The 21,152-nt window shown below is 40.1% G+C and overlaps 3 protein-coding genes across 3 annotated transcripts; all 3 read left to right on the plus strand.

Annotated features, from left to right (window-relative positions):
• Positions 1–264: 264 nt before the first annotated feature.
• LOC100257627 (putative oxidoreductase C1F5.03c) lies at positions 265–2,393 on the plus strand. The gene is made up of 2 exons (XM_002283544.4): positions 265–1,793; positions 1,936–2,393. Exons 1-2 carry the CDS (start codon positions 908–910, stop codon positions 2,310–2,312), a joined length of 1,263 nt encoding a protein of 420 aa, XP_002283580.1. The 5' UTR covers positions 265–907; the 3' UTR covers positions 2,313–2,393.
• Positions 2,394–7,843: 5,450 nt separating this feature from the next.
• LOC100261029 (probable LRR receptor-like serine/threonine-protein kinase At4g37250) lies at positions 7,844–11,004 on the plus strand. Its single transcript, XM_002278493.4, has 2 exons — positions 7,844–9,851; positions 10,210–11,004. Exons 1-2 carry the CDS (start codon positions 8,177–8,179, stop codon positions 10,878–10,880), a joined length of 2,346 nt encoding a protein of 781 aa, XP_002278529.1. The 5' UTR covers positions 7,844–8,176; the 3' UTR covers positions 10,881–11,004.
• Positions 11,005–12,943: 1,939 nt separating this feature from the next.
• On the plus strand, positions 12,944–15,676 carry LOC100262748 (microtubule-associated protein RP/EB family member 1C). Its single transcript, XM_002283571.4, has 6 exons — positions 12,944–13,141; positions 13,218–13,373; positions 13,649–13,755; positions 14,707–14,920; positions 15,009–15,122; positions 15,227–15,676. The coding sequence occupies exons 1-6, from the start codon at positions 13,034–13,036 to the stop codon at positions 15,506–15,508; spliced, it is 981 nt and encodes a 326-aa protein (XP_002283607.1). The 5' UTR covers positions 12,944–13,033; the 3' UTR covers positions 15,509–15,676.
• The last annotated feature ends 5,476 nt before the right edge of the window (positions 15,677–21,152 follow it).

Here is a 21,152-nt window from a genome sequence, read left to right on the forward strand (position 1 = left end):
ACAATAATAGGGAATAGGGCTTATGAGACCCATAACCCACTCATCATTCCGCACACACGTCTTTTCCCACCATTTTTTCTGATTTGAAATTACATGGGTTTTTTTTTTCATGTTCAAGTAATTGTGGCTACCTTTCTTCCTTAGGTTCTAGAATGGCTACAACCTAGATGTGGATGAGGCCTCATCCCTAAGGACATTGTCCTCGATTCATGCCATCTATCGGAGTCAGTGTGAGTTGGAAGACAAGATAAGAGCGGCTAATTATTCTCATTCAGAAAATAAATAAATAAAATTGATTGGACAACTTGAATCAACCAAACAAATGTGTGGTTGATACTTGATATGATGAATCATTTGAGTGATTCAAATGATCTCATGGCTTTTGTATAAAGTCCAGCAAGTTGCAACTTTTTTCTCTTTTCTCTATCGCTGAACTCTCGGCCTGAATTGATAGCCTCTTTTGGAGTCATGGGGAAGTCTGGACCATATTGGGCTTAGAATTTGGGCAGGAAGATCTACAAGGCTCAGTCCAGGTTGAAGAAAAGTTGGGCTGAAGTTTTAATGGACTGGGACACCCGTTTAAATTAATTTTTATATAAAATGATATATTTTCTTTTCAATTTTCTGTATTCAATGAAATTTATACGAATTGGTAGCAAGTGAAATTGTAAAAATACAAAAATAAGTGGATTTAGAAAAGTTAGTTTTTCTTCAAGCCTTTTATTGAAAACCTTCGGGAACTGAATTGGATGGGCCTTGGAATCAGGTCGAGTAGGCCCAATCAAAACCAACCCAGTCCAGTGGATTTTTTTTTTTCCTGGGTTAGTGTTTCAATCTCTGCATCATCATACTGCTGCTGCTACAGTGTACTCATCGCGTACACGTGTCCAACCCATTTGACACAGAGATGACGGTGAGATCATTATCACCGTCAGTTGCACACCCTCCGTCGTTTGGAATATCGCGAAATTCTAGAATATCCGCCGTTACATTGATTCGATCGTCATCATCAGCATCGTCGACCATGGAGGAACAGCAGCCAAAGCGAGTGGTGGTTTGCGGCGGCGGAGTTATTGGGGTTTGCACTGCTTACTTCCTAGCTAAAAAGGGCGCCGCCGTGACTCTTATCGAGAAATCCTCTGTGGCCTGTGCCGCCTCTGGCAAAGCCGGCGGCTTCCTCGCTTTCGACTGGTGCGACGGTGGGGCTGTCTCGAAACTCGCCAGGGCTAGCTTCAATCTCCATCGTTCACTCGCTCAGGAACTCGATGGCCCTAGATCCTACGGCTACAGACCTCTCGACACAATCAGCCTCTCCATCAACGAAGAACAGCGCCACTCCGCTGGTTCGACGCCCTCTAGCAACCCTGCCGTTCCTTCTTGGGTGGATAGACCTTGCCGGAACCCTAGAACGATCGGAACTACGGCAACCACGGCCCAAGTGCATCCCCAGCTCTTTACCCGGACTCTGCTTTCGGCGGCGGTGGATAAGCATGGTGTGGAGGTGGTGATTGGGAAAGTGGAGAGTGTGGAAGTAGAAGGAGGCCGAGTTGTGTCGGTGGCGCTACAAGGAGGCAGAGTGGTTGGGGCGGAGGCGGTGGTTTTGACTCTAGGCCCGTGGTCTTCAAGGTTGCCACTACTGTCATCCCTGTTCAGAGTGTCTGGTCTCAAGGCTCATAGCATTGTTTTGGAACCTAAGGAGCCTGATGCCATAACCCCTCATGCCCTCTTCCTTAGTTACTATCCCTCCCATGGAGGAGAACCCATGGACCCAGAAGTGTATCCTCGTCCTACAGGTAACATTACCCTAAATTTCTCCTTTGCCTCTGTTCGTTTATATGGAAAATGGTATTCTATTATGTTGTTGATGCTTTAGTGGTAAGCTAGTGGAAAAAGTTTGTAATTGCTATAATTGATTGATAAAGGTTGAATTTTCAGGGGAGGTATACATTTGCGGAATGTCAGCGGATGCTGAGGTGCCGGATGACCCCGAATCGATAGTGGCAGACCCAGAATCGATAAGGACCCTAAAGAGGGTGGCCGGAAATGTGTCAAGCCATTTGGTGGAAGGAGAAGCGAGAGTGAAAGCAGAGCAAGCCTGCTTCTTGCCCTGTACTGATGATGGTGTACCCATAATAGGGGAGGTTCCTGGTGTCAAGGGCTGTTTTGTGGCGACTGGCCACAGTTGCTGGGGGATTCTGAATGGTCCCGCCACTGGGGCTGCCGTGGCTGAGCTTGTGCTTGATGGTTGCGCTTCTATTGTTGATCTCACCGTGTTTAGTCCATCCAGATTTGTTGGTGGCAGGAGGAGATGAACGTAAATGTACTGAAATCTTTTCCCAAATAAATAATCTGACTCTCTACGTGAGGAGCAATGAATGGATTGAATTGATCAACAGCTTGAGTATGATTTAGTAATGAAATTATGGGTGGACATGATTCAATTCAATCTAATTTTAACTCTTAAGTTGAAATAATTGATTAGAAAAATATATTACGATTGAGCAAATTATATTTTCTTAAGCAAATCTAGTGCCTATCTTTGTTAAGAAAAAATAAATACCATCATTAATCTAATGAATTCGAATTTGAAGACCAAAAAGGACCCGATTCAATCATTTCAAACTCTTGTATCATGCTCTTCTTAAATTCTGTGGCCAGGATATTAGAAGATCCAAATGTGTGACATCATCCATATAAATACAAACTAGGAGAATTTTACAAGTACTTTTTAGATTGATATATAAAGTGGACTCACTTTCACTTCAATGGAAATTATTACGATGAAAATTGGAATAAACAAATGCACTTGCAGGCTTGCTAGAAGATCCAGCCTGAAAGTGCCAACCCAATGGCTAACCTTGCATTCAAACTGTGTCTATGGCCATAGCCCACCACCGAATTTGTTGCTACGTAGTCCAAAGCCCACACCAACTTTCAGTCTCGCTGATGGGGAGTACGCATTAGAGGTAAGAGCAAAGGGTTAAATCTTTGCAATTATTGTATACATGCTAGGGACATGCGTAAGTGGAAGACCGCAAGTAACATTGATTGGAGAAATGGCCTGAATTGATGCTTCAAGAATATGGCAAGTTGATGAAAAGCCAAATCCTAAAGTAAGCATGGAATGGGGATCCTCTCTGAGTAGTCACCAATAAAAAAAAAAAGAGCACCAATACACCTCCCCTTATGATTCAACCGCGCCAAATGGAAGCGGCTCAAGAGGGACCCCAGCCTCATTCCCCTTTAATTTTGAATTCTTTGTCTCACCCATTTGGACCATCCACCCGTTGGTCCAGAATTGAGCATGGCCTGAACCAGAACTAGCCCTTGTTGCCCGTACCTGGAAGCATCTCAAGGACATATCTCAATCCAATAATCGAACTCTGGAGTACGAGCTCCTGTGAGTTCAATCTCATCTCATTATCAATCAATGTCGCAACTGAATGGAGTGGCTCTTAACCCAAAGAAACTAGGCACACAAACAAATCAAATTCCTGGCTTTGCGAATCCAGCCAGTTCCACAGTACAAACAATTTAACTAATTGATTTCCTTTCAAGCTGTAAAGTTCTTACGAAAAGACTTATCAAAGAAACATGTAACTTTTTTCTGCTTGAATTTCTCTACACAAACAAGAGCATAGTTTAAAAACGTGCAAGATGTAGCTAAAGTGCAAAAGGTTTTTAAGGCTTAGGCACATCGTATGACACAAGACTGGTCTATTTAAAGAAATCATCTTTCATATTTAGTTAGGGATTTCTTATATATATACCTCTCTAATAAGGCACAGGCCATGATAAGGGAGGCGTCATAGCTAGAGAGTGGTTGTGCTTTGGGCCTAGGTGCGCTTTAAGCTAGCCTTTTAACAACTATGAAGTAAGAACAAGGGTTTTGAATAATCTTAAACCATTCTGAAGATGAAGGTCACATTACATCATTCAATGCAATACAATACTCAAAGCATCTAAAGTACTAAGAATTGTTGTTTATGTTTGTTTTTGTCTTGTCTGTTTTTTCCTGTGTGGAAATGAAGAACCAACCCAGATGGACATGGGCAATGGGCAATAGGCAGACCCATATTTCCCCCCATCTATGAGGTTTGTGTTGTCAAATTACCTTTATTGTCTTTTTTGGCGAGATGATGAGAATGGACTTTCTCTGTACTATGATTAGCAATTTGAATGAGGACTTAGGCCCCATTGCTGAAAATGACAGTACTTTTTGCCAAACAGAGTTGCTTTGGCCACATTAGTGGCACTCACTTGATTAGCTCACTTTATTCCCTATGGCTAGCAATTCAGTCTCTTATCCACGAGCTTCCAATGGGTGTAAGATTAGATTCTTTAATTAATAATGTATACTCATGTTTCCTCCCACTATATCGACACAGCTCAAGACAAGTTACAGATGAAAAGCAACCACAATGTTGACTACTTGGGGGCCGGCCTGCAATGGGATTACCAACAATTCAACATGTATATATATATATATATATATATTATCTGTATCTAAGGACTAAGATCAATTAGGGTTGTATTCTTGTATTTCTGAAACTCATAATTGCAAAATAAGTTAAGGGGGTGTCCTGGTATTCGCGAGGATGACTACATTTTTCGAAGCTGAAACCAGTCCATTTCCCTACTTCAAAGCTAGCTTCTAGTACTTAATTAATTAGCAAAAAATGAGGCAAAGCACGTGGAGTTACAGCTTAGCTTAGCCTTTTGAAGCGACCAGAATTCAACTGGCCTTTGCATTGTACACGCCATCATTGATAAAGGAGGCCTACTTAAAGTTTACCCATCAAGAGTGGGGTACTTGGGGGGCTCCCCTAAGACTAAAGCAAACTCCACTGCCCCACCACGCATTGATGTGGAGCTCCAAGCATGGACCTACTTTTTGGCCATGGATTTCCAAATAGCTCTTGTTTGGGTTTCAGCATTCAGTGTAGTTTTGAACTGTTTTTGCAGGTCACCGTTACCTTAGATATTGTTTCTAAAAGTTTAAATAGTTAGCAGACAGCAGCGTTTTTTGAGGATCTGGGTGTATGTCAATGTTAGGATTTGCCCCTTTTGCTAAGGCACACACATACTGGCCTATTCATTTCTTTCTGTTACAGAAGATGCCCTTGTTTGTCTGCATACAAACACAAATCTTGGGAACGTGGTAGAAAAAGGTTGCAAGATTTGGATTTTTTAGCCTTTCAGTTGCTTCTAAATTTTGGACATGAGATTGGAAAAGTTGGGGAGAGTGTGTCCAAGCTTTTTGCAACTCGAGCAGGACCCAATTCAGGCCGATTTAATTCAATGACTACTGGCCTACAGTAATCTGAGTTTGAATGTTGAAAGAGCCACCACAAAATTGGGGCTTCAATTATAATGATAAGCTTCTGCTAACTTCTTTTCAAAATGAATTTGAGAGAAAATTTGGCAAAAAACTTGTCCTATTAATTGGGTTCAAAGTCCAGACCACACATTTGAGATGTTGTGTGGACTCTGGAGAAGGTGGGGACACAAGCTTAAATGAAAACTCAAGGCTGTCAACATTCATCAATTTCATCCCAGTTGGATACTGCCCCCAAAATATTGGTCGTAATCTAGCCTTAATAAAAGGAAAAAGACTTTTGAAAGTTTGAAGTCTTGGGACTCACGGCCATGCTTCCTTCAAACTTCTGCATCAGGCAATTTGCATTAAATAATGCTCTGTTAATGCAAACCTAATTAATTTGTAGACCATATATTTGAACTGATATTCCACTGGTTTTTTTATCATTGCAGTTGTTTGATTGTGATCAGCCTTGTGAAATAATTGAACTTCAATATTTATGCAGATTGCATAGTCACATTTCATTGTCAAGCGGGAGGACCCATAATGGTAAGGAAGCCAATGAATGTTGGCCTTATAGCCTAACATATTAATGGAGGATGTCAACCAATTCAGTAGATTGTTCATTCAGCAGTTCAGATTCTAGTGATGTACTCACTGCCACTCGCATTCAACTCTATGATTCTATACCTAGGTGCCTACCAAGATGTAGAGAAACAAGATCCGTTCCTCAGGGAAGACAGAGGGAAAAAAAACCGTCCTTTGCAAGTTAATCCAGCTAGGGAGTCTACTGGTTCCACAAGTCCTAACATAATGGTTGAAATTATTTTACTCAACAATGTACCAACAGACTTCAAGGAAGATGGGCGGTGTACCCCTTGTTGATGTCATGCCATTGATATAATTTCAGCTAACATACCACCAATATCCTAACCATTGGCTCTAGTTGTTCCATGTTGACCATTTCAACACCTTTTTTCCCTTTAGTTTATCCTCATCACCAACTTTCCACATGAACAAATTGAAAGTTCAATACTTTGGAGCTTTTGCTCCCCTTTTCACCCTTTGATGCACTCAAAAGTCTTCAAGAGAGTGTGTGTGAAAGAGAGAGTGTGTACAAGAAGAAAAAGGGCATCCAAGTTTCTCAATCTCTATTTTTTTTTTTTTTTTTCACTTTTTCCCTCTGAGAATGGTCAGTGCCCGGACTTTAAATCTGGATTTATGCATACAAAGTAAAAGGTTCACCAAACAAAGCAAGCAAGGACTAGATTATTAATTTTTTATGGAGGGTTCACCTACTTTATTAACTGATTGATAGTTTTATAATCAAGTAGATAAAGTAGCCAACAGTTTTTTTTACAAAGGGAAAAGGAAGAAAAAGGAAAAGATTGAAGGATCTGATGAATCATTCATCATGAGTGAGGTATTGCATACCCATGTGTGGACAAGGTTGGTTCTTGGAGTAATGGAGTGGAGCAGTTCAGGGGCAGTGATAGTCCTAAACTTGGCCTGGTACAGAGAAAAAAAATAATGGGAAATCTACAGTCTGCACAGAATTTTCCTAGAAGATCCAAGGAGAACAATTGTGCTTCTGGTTGTTGATGCAAGAGTATTTATTGGAATGGTTCAAGACACTCATGAAATCCCTGTAATCATGTGTACAGGGAGGCCAGCCTAATAATGCTGTAGATATTATTGCACTTGACCCATAAATGAACATAGAATTCCAAATCAGGTGTGAAGAATTATCAATGATGAAAATTCTTCTTACTAGGGTAAAAGAAAAACAAAACCCCATTGCCAAAAATGGAGAAAAACCTGAATTCAATCATCCCAAGCTTCTGCTCCAAGAGGGCTTTATAGAATATCAGTTCTTCAGATGGTTCAACTCATAGGCTTTCTTCACTCTTTTATCTCAGTTAATAAAAGAAATTGTTTTCTTCTGCATTTTGGTAAATCATCCATTAATGACACTCATCAACCAGCTGTGGCTGCACGGCACCCACCATCAAATTAGCCCAGGGCTGTACCATGTAACTTAATCTTGTCATTTGCTACTGGGCCATGATGAAATTAAATAGAACCACAAACTATTTGCTATACATTGGACAGAACCAAAACAGGAGCCCTTCAATCATGTCTGATCATACCGTATTGTAATGAACAGAGGCATAAATTTTCAACAAATTGATCACTCCACAATGATGCAAGGATTGAATAAAATTACCAAGATTATTAAATCTATGAACAGAGGCCAGAAGACTAGTGAATTTACTTGTGCTGGTTACAGGTTTTATTAGTCAAATTTGGATTACCCAGAAATTAAAAAAAAACAAACTTTAACTTTCTAGCTGCAGTAACTCAAACAGAGGGAGAACTCATTGATCTTTCCTATGAAAAAACTACCACGAGTTAAAGCAAAAACAATGCAATAATATTCAAGCAAGTATATTTTTAAAGTCAAAGGTATGTACGTGATAAAGTACTGCAATTTCCAACTCCACCTGGGTGTCCTCAAGCAAAGATGCTCTTGGCTTCTCATTTATGGTCTTCTTTTATTACACAGAAAGATTATATTTTCTTTTGGGTAAGCGTTAGGCCAAGATAAACAAATGGGCAAACGATGGTGAAAGCATTTAATAATTTAAGGGTAGAGTGGAGTAAGTTTTAATTCATAGCCGCGGGGTCTGAACAGAGCATATATGCGAGAAGATTGGTTTGGTGAGCTGTGGATCTCTGCATTTTGATAATATTTTACAGTCTTCGATCACATGGTTTCTGAGTACCATAAATCTCAGTTATTGCTCTCTTTCTCTAGCTTTTGAGAGAGGAGATGTGGGATCACTCTCGGAGGCCATGAAGTCAACAAGCGTTGGTCTCCATTTATGGTGGAGAATTCTTTCTTTTGTTCTTCTTTTGGTTCAGTCTTTTGGGATTAACAGAGATGGAATTCTCTTGCTCTCTCTCAAGTACTCTGTTCTCAGTGATCCTCTTTCAGCACTGGAAAGCTGGAACCACTACGACGAAACACCATGTTCATGGAAAGGCGTCAGGTGTTCTTCCCCAGGAATGCTCGACACCTGCTCTCGTGTCATCGCTTTGTCTCTCTCAAACTTTCAGCTTCTGGGTTCGATTCCAGATGATCTGGGCATGATCGAACACCTTCGGAATCTTGATCTCTCCAACAATGCTTTCAATGGGTCCCTTCCTCTATCACTCTTCAACGCGTCTGAGCTTCAGGTAATGGATTTGTCCAACAATTTGATCTCCGGTGAGCTTCCGGAGGTTGACGGAGGGTTAGCAAGTCTTCAATTGCTTAACCTCTCGGACAATGCCTTGGCGGGAAGGATACCAGACTACCTGAGTACTCTGAATAATCTTACTTCTGTTTCGTTGAAGAACAACTACTTTTCTGGTGGTCTACCTAGTGGCGTCGCTTCTATTGAAGTTTTAGATCTGTCTTCCAATCTGATTAACGGATCATTGCCTCCAGATTTTGGAGGGGAAAGTCTTGGCTATTTGAACATCTCTTACAATAGGCTTTCTGGGTCAATCCCACTGGAGTTTGCCCAGAATATCCCAGAAAGTGCAATCCTTGATCTCTCATTCAACAATCTCACCGGAGAAATTCCAGAAGCCAATGTTCTCTATAATCAGCAAACGAAATCTTTTTCCGGAAATACTGGTCTATGCGGGAAACCGCTCAAGGCTCCGTGTCCTATTCCTTCAACGCTTTACAATGCCACAGAACCAACCTCTCCACCAGCCATTGCAGCAATGCCCAAGACAATAGACTCAACCCCAGTGACCTCGCCCGGAACGACAAATGGGTCGCGGAAGCAAGATGAAAACGGGCTCAGACCAGCGACAATTGTCGGAATCGTCCTGGGGGACATTGTGGGAGTGGGAATTCTGGCTGTGATCTTCTTATACGTCTACCAATGGAAGAAAAAGAAGAATGTGGCAAATGCAATAAAGACGGAGAAAAACGAAACTAACTCAGCCAAGGACATTTGGTCATCGTCTTCGTCTTCGTCGGAGACCAGAGGAGTCACAGCATGGTCGTGCCTGCCAAAAAGAGGAGACGAAGAAGACAGCACCGAAACCACAGGCTCCGATGGCGAAGAAGAACAGACCATGCAAACCGGTCATAGCAATCAACGGCAGCAAGAACAGCAGAAGCAAGGAGGAGGAGGAGGAGGAGGAGGAGGAGGAGGAGCTCTAGTGACCGTGGACGGTGAGAAAGAGCTTGAGCTAGAGACTCTCCTCAAGGCTTCGGCCTACATACTGGGCGCCACGGGTTCAAGCATAATGTACAAGGCTGTGCTCGAAGATGGCACCACTCTCGCAGTCCGAAGAATTGGCGAAAGCGGCGTGGAGAGGTTCAGAGACTTCGAGAACCAGGTAAAAGTCATAGCCAAGCTGGTGCACCCCAACCTGGTTCGCATCAGAGGCTTCTATTGGGGGGTCGATGAGAAGCTTGTCATCTACGATTTCGTCCCCAACGGCAGTCTCGCCAGTGCCCGTTACAGTGAGTACAGTTCATCTCCCTCTTTCCCAGCGTACGTTAGTCAATTTCTGTAGCTTTTTGCTAAAGTGCGCTAAAGACTGTAGACTCGGGCGGTGGAGCAGGTGTAACCGAAACTTTGTTTTTAATTCTTTGTAAGTCAACTGTCTGCAAACTGGTGCCGCTACCGTTTGCCCACGGCGCCTGATAGCGAAATAGGGAAAACAAAAAAACTATACGCTAGAAGTCTTTTTCCTAATGGTCGCTTGCATGGAAAGTGACTAGCCATTGACCATCTTAGTGTGGTCCAAACAGCTTTTAATGCACATATGGGTGAACGTTTTAATTCTGATTCCGGCTTCTGGTTTTGGGATTTTTCCAGGGAAAGTAGGCTCATCTCCTTGTCACATGCCATGGGAAGTCCGACTCAAAGTTGCCAAAGGTGCAGCCAGGGGCTTAACCTATCTCCACGACAAGAAGCATGTGCATGGAAATCTCAAGCCTAGCAACATCCTTCTGGGCATCGACATGGAGCCCAAAATCGGCGATTTTGGCCTGGAGAGGCTCGTCTCCGGCGAAACTAGCTACAAAGCTGGTGGATCGGCCCGGAATTTCGGGAGCAAGAGATCGACAGCCTCCCGCGACAGTTTCCAAGACATGCCAGTTGGGCCCAGCCCCAGCCCGAGTCCAAGCTCACTGGGCGTGTCCCCCTACCACGCCCCCGAGTCGCTCCGGAGCCTCAAGCCCAACCCGAAATGGGATGTGTTCTCATTTGGGGTCATACTGCTGGAGCTGCTCACTGGGAAGGTTATCGTCTCAGATGATTTGGGCCTTGGATTAGCGTCGGAGGACAAGGGCCGGGTTCTGAGAATGGCTGACGCGGCAATTCGAGCTGACCTGGAAGGCAAAGAGGATGCCCTGCTGGCCTGTTTCAAGTTAGGGTTCAGTTGCGTGTCGCCAGCCCCTCAAAAAAGACCATCCATGAAAGAAGCCGTCCAAGTTCTGGAGAAAATCCCGTCTTCTTCTTCGTCTTCTTCTTATTATGCCCACTAATCATATCATTTGAGTTATGCAATGTAGAGAGATGTACGTAAGATTAACTAACATATTGTTGTCTATGTCACATATTTTTGCTTGTGATTGATTCCAGAGGATTTGCGCTTGAGGCTTGACTAAATTTTCTTGTGTGACACTAATCCCCCTTTCCAATTTTAGCTATCAAGAGTGTGTGGAACATTTCTATTTTATTAATTTTGATCATTTTCGTTTCGGTACCGCTTGTCGGTCCAATTGATGGCCACAATCATATATCAATTTTGTCAATTATTCAGATAACAGTCACGTGGCATCACGTCATGGAATAAAGTTTGAGTTGGAACGCACATTAAAAAATTAACCAAAAGTGATTCGATCCATGTCCGATTAAATCATGCATCTGACTCAAATGAGTAAATAATTCATCTATCACGTGACCTGTCACTCAGAGGTTAAAATCCTCGTATAGTCATATATGTACAGACGGTCTACTTAAATAAATGGGATGATAGCTGTAACAGACATGCTTTTCTATTGATATGGTGCAGAGCCCTTAGGATTCCAGAATCAAATCAGCTTCCCATACATGCGACTTCGATTACGTGTTGTTGGCTGCTTTGATGTAAATATGGAAGCTTCCTTGGAAGCAACATGGGACTTGGGTTTCTAATTATACAATCTTGGCTCTGGTTCCATAATTTCTCAACCAATTAACTAATGACTTATGATACAAGGGAATGTCATAGCCAGTAAGATTTCATTTTTAAAAAAAATTTGCTTGACATTAACAAAGAATATTGGCTTCAACAATAAAAGTCGGTCATCTAACATTGGACCCACATTTTTTTCCTGCTTTTGGAGACCTAGCAACTAGTTTCGAACAAACCAAATCGTTACCTAATTTTAACTTTTAAGTTTGGTAATTATTTTTAAAAACAATCTTTTGAGAACAAATTTTTAAAACTGTTTTATATAATAAAAATTTATTTGAAAATCTAAAATGTTTTTAACATATTTTTAAATATGTTTTAAAATTATTTTTTATATCAAATTTTTTTAATCTTTTAATCATTTTTATATATTTATATAATTATTTTTTTTAAAACAATTCTTATAAAACAAGTGAATTAAGCAAAAAAAACTAAAAAATGTTATTTAAAAATATTATATTTTTTATTTTTTATTCTCAATAATAAAAAATAAAAAACAGTTTTTGATCATCAACGTACTTTCCTAATTTTTTTGTTTTTGAGAACAAAAAATTGTTTTAAAAAATTTCTCTATTTAAAAAAAAATCTTGCATTTTCTTCTTATATTTATTTAAAATTTACATGATAAATTTTTAATTTAAGTGATAAAAATATTATAGCAAATTGTGTGTTTGGTACAACTTAATACTTATTACTTAATGATTTCAGTTGATTTTAAGTTAAAATATATTTAAATTGTTGACTTAAAACTTATTACTTAATTCATATTTTAATTATTAAGATTATTTAATAAAATTAACTTAAAATTTATTTTAAATAATTAAATTGACATATTTACTCTTATAAATTATAATTAGGACAGAGAAAGTTGAGTAACAATAGAGGTTATGGAGTAACAAAAGACACCCTGGAATAATTAAAATCAATGAAGGTAAAAAAATAAAATGAAAATGTGGATTTAAGAATAAGTTAATTATTTTTATTTATTACTTAATTTTTGTTAACTTTAAGACATACTATTAAATTATTAAGTCACTTTAAATTATCAAGTTGGTTTACTAAACACCTACTTAACCATGGGAATTTGTTTTGCTAATTTAAATGACATTAAAATTTAACAAGTGAATTAATTTACTCTAAATAATATCTTTAAACTAATTCTTTTGGATTTTTACAAAATTAGATTATTATTTTGAAGTTGAAATACAAATTATTTTCCAAATTTAACAAATTAAAGAAAACCTAAATGATTATTTGGGCCCTTATGAAATTGGGCCTGTACACCCACTGTGGATCTGAGGCCCAATTTCGTAATGGCCCGGAGCGGGGGGGCACGAATTTGAATTGAAAAAATCCCGCTCAAAACTCTCATTTCAAAACCCTGACTTCTCTCTCTAGAAACCAGAGAGACGTTGAGAGTCAAGACAGAGAAAGCGAGAGAAAGAAAGAGAGAAATCAAAAATGGCGACCAACATCGGGATGATGGATTCAGCCTATTTCGTGGGTAGATCGGAGATTCTTTCATGGATCAACTCCACTCTCCAACTCAATCTTTCCAAAGTCGAAGAGGTTCGTCCCTGATCACGAGTCTTTTTATTCTTGCTCACCGTCTCTAATAAATCGAATCGGATTTTTCCAATTGCAGGCTTGTTCCGGTGCGGTTCATTGTCAGCTCATGGATTCGGTTCATCCAGGTATCGTTCCCATGCACAAAGTCAATTTTGATGCCAAGAACGAGTACGAGATGATCCAGAATTACAAGGTTCTTCAAGACGTCTTCAACAAACTCAGGATCACCAAGGTATATCTCTCTTTTCAAAATTTGTTACAGGGGAATTTTCTTTTCTGTTCCGCTGTTTTCTCAGCAACCAAACGGAGGCTAAGGATGAGAGGGATTTTTTTTCCCCTGTCAAAACAGATAGTTTTGTTGTGTTCCACCTGATATTTATAGATCTGGAAATTGAATGTTCCTTTTAGGTTATTGATCTCTCTGTTAGGGTTCTTTCAATTTTTAGCTTCTTTTGTTTTTTTTTTTGAAAGGTTATTGACTTGTTTATCTTGGTTGAGGGGTTTCAGCATATTGAGGTAAGCAAGCTTGTGAAAGGAAGACCTCTTGATAATCTGGAGTTCATGCAATGGATGAAGAGATACTGTGACTCGGTTAATGGAGGCCTTTTAAACAGGTAATTGCAACCATGATTTCTCTTTTTATGTTCCATTTCATTCATTCTTTAGATGCCCCTTCATTTCTTTTTCTCATTGGGTTGTTCAGAATTGTTTGAATTATTACAATCTCTTGATTGCAAAAATGTATTCTTCCATTTACCAGGGGCAATTTCAATTTTTTTAATTATTTTTTTTATTTATAGAATTATGAATTTTGCTCAGGTTTGATGTTCTAAAAGCCTCATGAGTTTCAACCTCTAATACAAGTTGTAGAGCATAGAACCTATGGATATAATCCTTTGGGCAAATTCCCAATTATCATGTTGTTGCTTGCATTTTCTTCTGTTTCATAACTAGGACAGGACCAACGATTGTTGTTGCATTGTGCGTGCTTTACTATTAGTTGATGCAAATATTCCAGTGTATTCCTCTTATTTTCTGACTGTATCATTCTTGTCCCAAACATCAGATTTTTTCTTTCTTTTTCGTCGCAAAGGCGATTATCTTGCTGCAAATGTCAGATTTTGCCCATTTTCTTTCTTGGTTCTTGAAAAGGGAAGTAAGAGAATAGGAAAAAACCCACGACTGTTATCAGTCAGTAAGAGGTCTAATCATGTCCTTACTTCCAAAAACTGAATGGAGCTTGGCTTTTGAGCTTTTCTTCAGTGGATTCTGCCCAAAGTATGTGCGAATGATTTCATTGAAATGATAATTTTCATCTTTTACCAGTTTTGTACTTTTAGAGTGTTAAAAGAATCAACAATCATGCTGGAGTATCTGATAAACATTTTGGTAACAATTTTTCCTCCTGTACAAGTTAATGCACTTGGATTTTTGACCGTACATGCAAAAGGATATGCCAAACTTTCAATAGCTGTTAGTAGATGTAAATTTTAGGTTATGTTTACATGGATCTTTTGAATTAGAAGTAATAATAATATTTGATGATTGGTTTTGTCGATGTTTAGCTACAATCCTCTGGAAAGGAGAGAGGCTTCCAAAGGAGGGAAGGAAGCAAGCAAGAAACCATCGCAGCCTTCAGCAAAGTCTTCAACAGCTGCTCCCAAAGCACAGCCTTCCCATAATGCTCGTAAGAATGATGCATCTTCCGCAAGCACCACCAATCTATCAGTTAAGGTGTCAAGACCAGGTTCTAGTGGGGGGCCTGCTTATGATGAAAAGGTGCTTTTTGGGCCAATGCAGAAATTACAATTTTATTATAGAATTTGAGTCTCTTACTGGTTTATTTATTTATTTTTTTCTAATGCAGATCACAGAGTTGAAGCTGTCAATAGATAGCCTTGAGAAGGAGAGGGACTTCTACTTTGCAAAATTGAGGGATATTGAAATTTTGTGCCAGTGTCCAGAGATTGAACACTTAACTGTATGGTTTTCTGAGCGCTTCGAGGCTTTAAGATTAATTTCATAATGCTTAATAACTAAACATGAGTAACCACTGACTGCTAGTGTCTTCTGTCCTGTTTGCAGGTTGTTGGAGCAATTAAGAGGATCCTGTATGCTACAGATGATAATGCCTCAGTGGTGGCAGAAGCTCAAGCCATGGTGTCTTCCCTTCACCAGGAGGGAGCCGAACCACTGAGTCCCATTTCAGAGCTCCCAGAGGAGAAGCCAAAGCCAGAAACTCAAAAGAGAAAAATCATCATGAATCATGAAGTTGATGTTGCTGCTATCACCACATTGTCTCCAAGGCAAAGGATATCTGATGCTTCTGATGTCCATTGCAGTGGGTCACCCCTCATGACTTACTGATCCTTACACAGTGGTTCCCTTTAAAGAGCTTGCCCCACATGATCTTTCTATTTTATCAAAAAATTTTACAGGTAATGGTGATTGTAAGAACATGGAATCTTTTTGTTTAGAGCAGGCACAGCTTGCATTGTACCGAGAAGACAAAAATAATATGATCTATTTGCCCCAGGAGCCTGTGTTTTACATTCAAGTTCTATTTTTTCTGCAGGGAAAATTTCCCGAAGTTGTTTGGGATGCTGTAGATGGTCAAACTAGTTGTGCAATTCTGCAGTCCTACAGTATTATTTTGGAACCATTCACAGCCCTGTTGCAGTTTGGTACTTAATATAATGGAGTGAATTCAGTTGTTTTTTTTTCCTTTCATTTGGGTACGGTTGGGTTAGTTCGTTTATTGCCAAGTAACTTTCTAATCAAGTTACTTGGCAAGTTCTAGTTCGGCCATTGGTCTTGAGGACGAGCTTATCGGCTACTTTGGGCCATGAAGAGGAACAATTGTACTCTCCGCCTTAAGAGAACTATCTTAATTTTGGTATAACTAGAAAGTAATCTCATATTCTAACCATGTTTGCATAGGCAAAAATGGTTGCCACCCATCATGGTTTGTCCAATCAAAGTAGGTCCTTCCGAGTCAGGCATTGACTGCTATATGTTAATACTGATAATCTCTAATCACACCTTCGTATCTTCAAAATTGTTAACATAATGTAACAAGGAGCTTGACCCTCGATATTTCCTGCTTAATGTAACAAGACTAATTGACAGATTTGAAGAATAATTGCTGAATTTATCTTCTGATGATTAAACATATTGAATGGGGTTTATATAGATCATAAACATCCCAATCAGTTACAGCAAATATCCCACAAAACGTGGGCAAGTCAAATACAATTTGTTACAACAAAAAACTAACAGCAAAGGAATAGCTCCAGCAAAGGAATAGCTCCTATGAGTGAGCTTCAATACGCCCCCGCAAGATGGCAGTTCCATCTGAAATGCCAATCTTGGATCGAAGAAAAAGGAACCGACTTTTGGAAAGAGGTTTGGTAAGAACATCAGCCAGTTGGGATTGAGTGTTAACGTGAGAAACTTTAAGAGAACCATCAGCAACTTTTTCCCTAACAAAATGGTAATCCAATGCGACATGCTTCATTCGACTGTGGAAGAGCGGATTAACACACAAATATGTGGCACTTAAATTATCACAATAAATGGTAGGAGATTGTTGAAGAGTGATACCAAGCTCAGAAAGGAGATGAGAAACCCAAGTGACTTCAGCAGCCGTAGAAGCGACAGCACGGTATTCTGCCTCCGTTGAAGAACGAGCTACCGTCTTTTGTTTCTTGGAACACCAAGAGATTGGATGGCCACCAAGAAAAAGAACAAAAGCAGTAGTAGACTTGTAAGAATCAGGGTCGCCAGCCCAATCGGCATCGGAATAAGCCCGAAGATCAAGAGGTGGAGTGACATCGGAATAAGCTTGAAGATGGAGAGGTTGTTAACGTCGAAAAGTGAGACCGAGATGTATTGTATGTTTGAGGTAACGGAGCAACCTCTTAGCTGCAGTCCAGTGAGTTTGAGTTGGGGCATGCATGAATTGGGCAAGTTTGTTGACAGCGAAAGCAATATCGAGACGAGTGAGCTGGAGATATTGAAGTCCACCAATCAAGCTTCGAAATTGAGTAGCATTAGCTGGAGGAGAACCATCATTGAGAGTGAGATGACCAGTTGAAGACATTGGGGTGGAAGAATCCTTTATGCCTTCCAAATTAAACTTTGCCAACAGGTCACGAACATACTGATGTTGAGATAAAAACATGCCATCAGAAGTGGAAATGGCCTCAACACCCAAGAAGTAGCTCAATGGACCAAGATCTTTTAGGGAAAAACGATGAGCAAGAGCATCAATGAACCTCCGAATGGACTGAGAACAATTCCCTGTTACAAGTAAATCATCCACATATACTAGAAAATAAATTGTGGCTGATCGGCATTGATAGATGAATAACGAAGTATCAGACTTAGAATTGATAAACCCAAAGGTGAGGAGAAATGTCCTTAACTCCATGTACCAAGCTCGAGGAGCTTGTTTCAAGCCGTAAAGAGCCTTTTGCAAGCGGCAAACATGAGTAGGATTAGCCTGATCAACATACCCAGGGGGTTGAGCCATGTAAACATCCTCAGTTAAGGTTCCATGAAGAAAAACATTATTAACATCAAGCTGGGAAATAGGCCAACCATTACTCAAGGCAATGGATAGAACAACTCGAATGGTGGTTGGCTTAACAACGGGGCTAAAAGTGTCATGATAATCAACCCCAGGTCGTTGATGAAATCCTTTGGCAACCAAACGAGCTTTGTATCGGGAAATAGAACCATCCGGATTGCGTTTGATGCGAAACACTCACTTACACCCCACAATGTTATGGTTGGAAGGAGGAGGTACAAGAACCCATGTACAGTTGCGAGCAAGAGCAGCAAGCTCATCGTCCATGGCAGCACACCATTTGGGATCTTTAAGAGCTTGAGAGGCGGTAGTGGGCTCAAGGGATGCAGGAAGCGGATGTTTGGTGACATGAAAGCTTGTCTTAAAATCAGGAAATTGTTTGGGACAATGGATATTATTTTGAGAACGGGTTACAATGCGATGAGATGGCTCAGGTAGAGGATTGGACCCTTGTGGTTGGGTAGGTGGTGACAAGGACAAAGATGGAGATGAAATATTAGAGGAGTCAAAAGACACAGGGAGAGAGGAAAGGGAAAGATCATACCTTGGAGGAGCATCACACGCAGAGAGAGGAGCTGAAGCCGTAGTAGGTGGACTTGAACTAGTAGGAGAAAGTGATGAGATCAGCTCCTGATTAGGCCCTGTGTTAGTGCAAGAAGGTGCTTGGTGCGGGAAAGATTTGGAGGAAGTGGGAACCACAAAAAAAGAAGGTTGGATAGCAGCAAGAGCTGGGGAACACGAAGACCAAGTGGAGATAGCTTGGTCAAGATCAGTAGGCGTAGTATTTGAGGCAAAAGGAAATTTGTGTTCAATGAATTGGACATGACGAGAGATGTACACACGGTTGGAAGACAAGTCTAAGCACTTATAAGCATTGTGAGTGTTGGAATATCCAAGAAAGACACAAGGCTTGGAGCGTTTATCTAGTTTATGATCAGAATAAGGACGCATCCAAGGAAAACATAAGCACCCAAAAGCTCGTAACTTATCATAGTTTGGCATATGTTGAAAGAGAGACTCAAAAGGTGATTGATGTTTAAGAATTGGAGTGGGCAAACGATTTATTAAGTATGCAGCAGCAAGGAAAGCATAAGACCAATATTTTAAAGGCAGAGAAGCTTTGTGAAGCATGGCCAAACCTGTCTCAACAACATGACGATGTTTCCTTTCAGCAGAGCCTACATGTTCGGGTGTGTAAGGGGGAGACACTTGATGTTGAATACCTTGTGATATAAAGTAGGATTTAAGGCTTTTATATTCGGTGCCACCATCTGTGTAAAGAGTTACCAATGATGCGTTGAAGTATTTTTCGACCATAGACTTGTATTTGGGAAAAATTGTGTAAACATCAGACTTGTAAGCCATAGGAAACAACCAGACATATTTCGTAAAATAATCAATGAAAATAAGATAGTACCGAAAACCATCAATTGATTCAATTGGAGAAGGTCCCCATACATCAGAATAAACTAAATCAAGAGAACCACGACTTCGAAGTGAGGAAACTCCAAAAGGCAATTTGTGGCTCTTATTACATAAACATGACTCACAAAAGAAATTGTGGAATGACTCAGTGGGATAAATTTGAAGATTATGTTTGCGAATTAAAAACTGAAAAATACGAGATGATGGATGTCCTAAACGATGATGCCAATTGGCAAGTGATGTCTTGACACTAACACAGGCTTGTTTGGGAGAGGTACCCAATGTGTTTCCCTTGTTAGGCCAAGGCCACTCATACACATCATCCTTGCTCCGCCCTTGAGTGAGACGAGCCCCCGTTTTGAGATCCTTGATAACAAAAGAAGAAGGAAAAAACTCAATAGAAGTATTGTTGGTTTTACAAAACTTAGAAACAGAAATTAAGTTTTGCTTTATTGAAGGAACACATAACACATTAGACAAACAAAAGGACTTAGAAGTAGCAGAGAGTTTAGAAGAACCAGTGTGAGTAATTTCGAGGCCTGAACCATCACCCAAGAGAATGTCATCTGGACCTTCATAAGGCTGTTGGTGGGAAAGATTAGTTAAATCGCCAGTAACATGATGGGAGGCGCCAGAGTCCAGAATCCAATTTGAAGACGACGAGTTCCCAAAAGAGGTGTGATGAACCTCTGGCTGTTGTTGCAGAAGCCTCCTAGCTGAATGGCATTGTCTAGCAGTATGCTCTTTTTTTTGACAAAATTGGCATACAACATTGGATTGAAAATGATTGTTATGGTTACCATTGTTGTTGAACTTCCTGCCTTGGGAATGTCGGTTATTAAAAACCCTTTTCCCATTATTACTTTGTCCATTTCCATTTTGTCCATTGCCATATCGGGATTGAAAGTTGCCAAAACTTGTGCGAGTACTATTCACAGTGACATTTGAACCTCCACGTGACTCTTCTCTTTTCAAGAAGGTTTCATGTTCTACCAGCTTGTCATGAAGTTCTTCAAATGAAATAGGAGTTTCTCGGGCTCTTATTGCAGCAGAAATCTCTTTGAAGCCGCTTCCAAGGCCATTAAGAGCAAAAATAGTCAGATCATCATCACTTAAATGAGTGTCAATGAGAGCTAGCTCATCAGCAATTCCTTTAATGGTTTGAAGATACTCTGCAACAGAACGAGTATTGCAAGTGATGTTGGTAAGTTTCTCCTTGAGATTCATTACTCGTGATCTGGACTTGTTAGCATAAAGCTTGTGAAGCTTTACCCAAGCATCACGAGAAGAAGTAGCAGCAGCAATCAAAGGCACAACTCCTTCTGAAAGAGATGCAAGGATTGCGTGAAGGGGCAATTTATCTTGCCTAGTCCAAATAACAAAATCTGGATTTGAAACAGTTGTTCCATCTTCAGCAATAATTTCCTTGGATGGGCATGTTTTATTCCCATCAAGAAATCCCATGAGATCATAACCATATAGGAGGGCGTCAAATTGTGCTTTCCAAGAGGGAAAGTTGTTGTTGTTCAATTTGATGGGTAGTTGGGCAGTAGCATTAATGGAGATAATTCCATCAAAGCAAGACGTGGAAGAGATGAGTGATACATTGGTTCTGCTGGTTGTGTTTAGGGCCATGGTGCAGGATATTTTCAAAGAGAGGTTTGGATCAAGGAAAAAAAAAAACTCGTTGGAGTCTTTACTGCTCTGATACCATGACAGATCTGAAGAATAATTGCTGAATTTATCTTCTGATGATTAAACATATTGAATGGGGTTTATATAGATCATAAACATCCCAATCAGTTACAGTAAATATCCCACAAAACGTGGGCAAGTCAAATACAATTTGTTACAACAAAAAACTAACAGCAAAGGAATAGCTCCTATGAGTGAGCTTCAATACTAATTTAAGTTCTATAATCCAACAAAATCATCGCCTACTCAATCATGTTTGACTAACCATGCTTATGCAAATGCATTAAAGGAGCCAGAACT

The sequence above is a fragment of the Vitis vinifera genome, chromosome 7 (genome assembly GCF_030704535.1).
Source record: "Vitis vinifera cultivar Pinot Noir 40024 chromosome 7, ASM3070453v1".
Lineage (NCBI taxonomy): Eukaryota > Viridiplantae > Streptophyta > Magnoliopsida > Vitales > Vitaceae > Vitis > Vitis vinifera.

What these genes read in the sequence shown, in the direction of transcription:
- LOC100257627 (XM_002283544.4), top strand. Translation starts at nt 908, where the DNA reads ATGACGGTGAGATCATTATCACCGTCAGTTGCACACCCTCCGTCGTTT. An exon ending in AGTGTATCCTCGTCCTACAG is followed by an intron (nt 1,794 to 1,935) that starts GTAACATTACCC and finishes TTGAATTTTCAG; the next exon opens with GGGAGGTATACATTTGCGGA.
- LOC100261029 (XM_002278493.4), top strand. Translation starts at nt 8,177, where the DNA reads ATGAAGTCAACAAGCGTTGGTCTCCATTTATGGTGGAGAATTCTTTCT. An exon ending in TCTCGCCAGTGCCCGTTACA is followed by an intron (nt 9,852 to 10,209) that starts GTGAGTACAGTT and finishes GGATTTTTCCAG; the next exon opens with GGAAAGTAGGCTCATCTCCT.
- LOC100262748 (XM_002283571.4), top strand. Translation starts at nt 13,034, where the DNA reads ATGGCGACCAACATCGGGATGATGGATTCAGCCTATTTCGTGGGTAGA. An exon ending in GGCCTGCTTATGATGAAAAG is followed by an intron (nt 14,921 to 15,008) that starts GTGCTTTTTGGG and finishes TTTCTAATGCAG; the next exon opens with ATCACAGAGTTGAAGCTGTC. An exon ending in CAGAGATTGAACACTTAACT is followed by an intron (nt 15,123 to 15,226) that starts GTATGGTTTTCT and finishes TCCTGTTTGCAG; the next exon opens with GTTGTTGGAGCAATTAAGAG.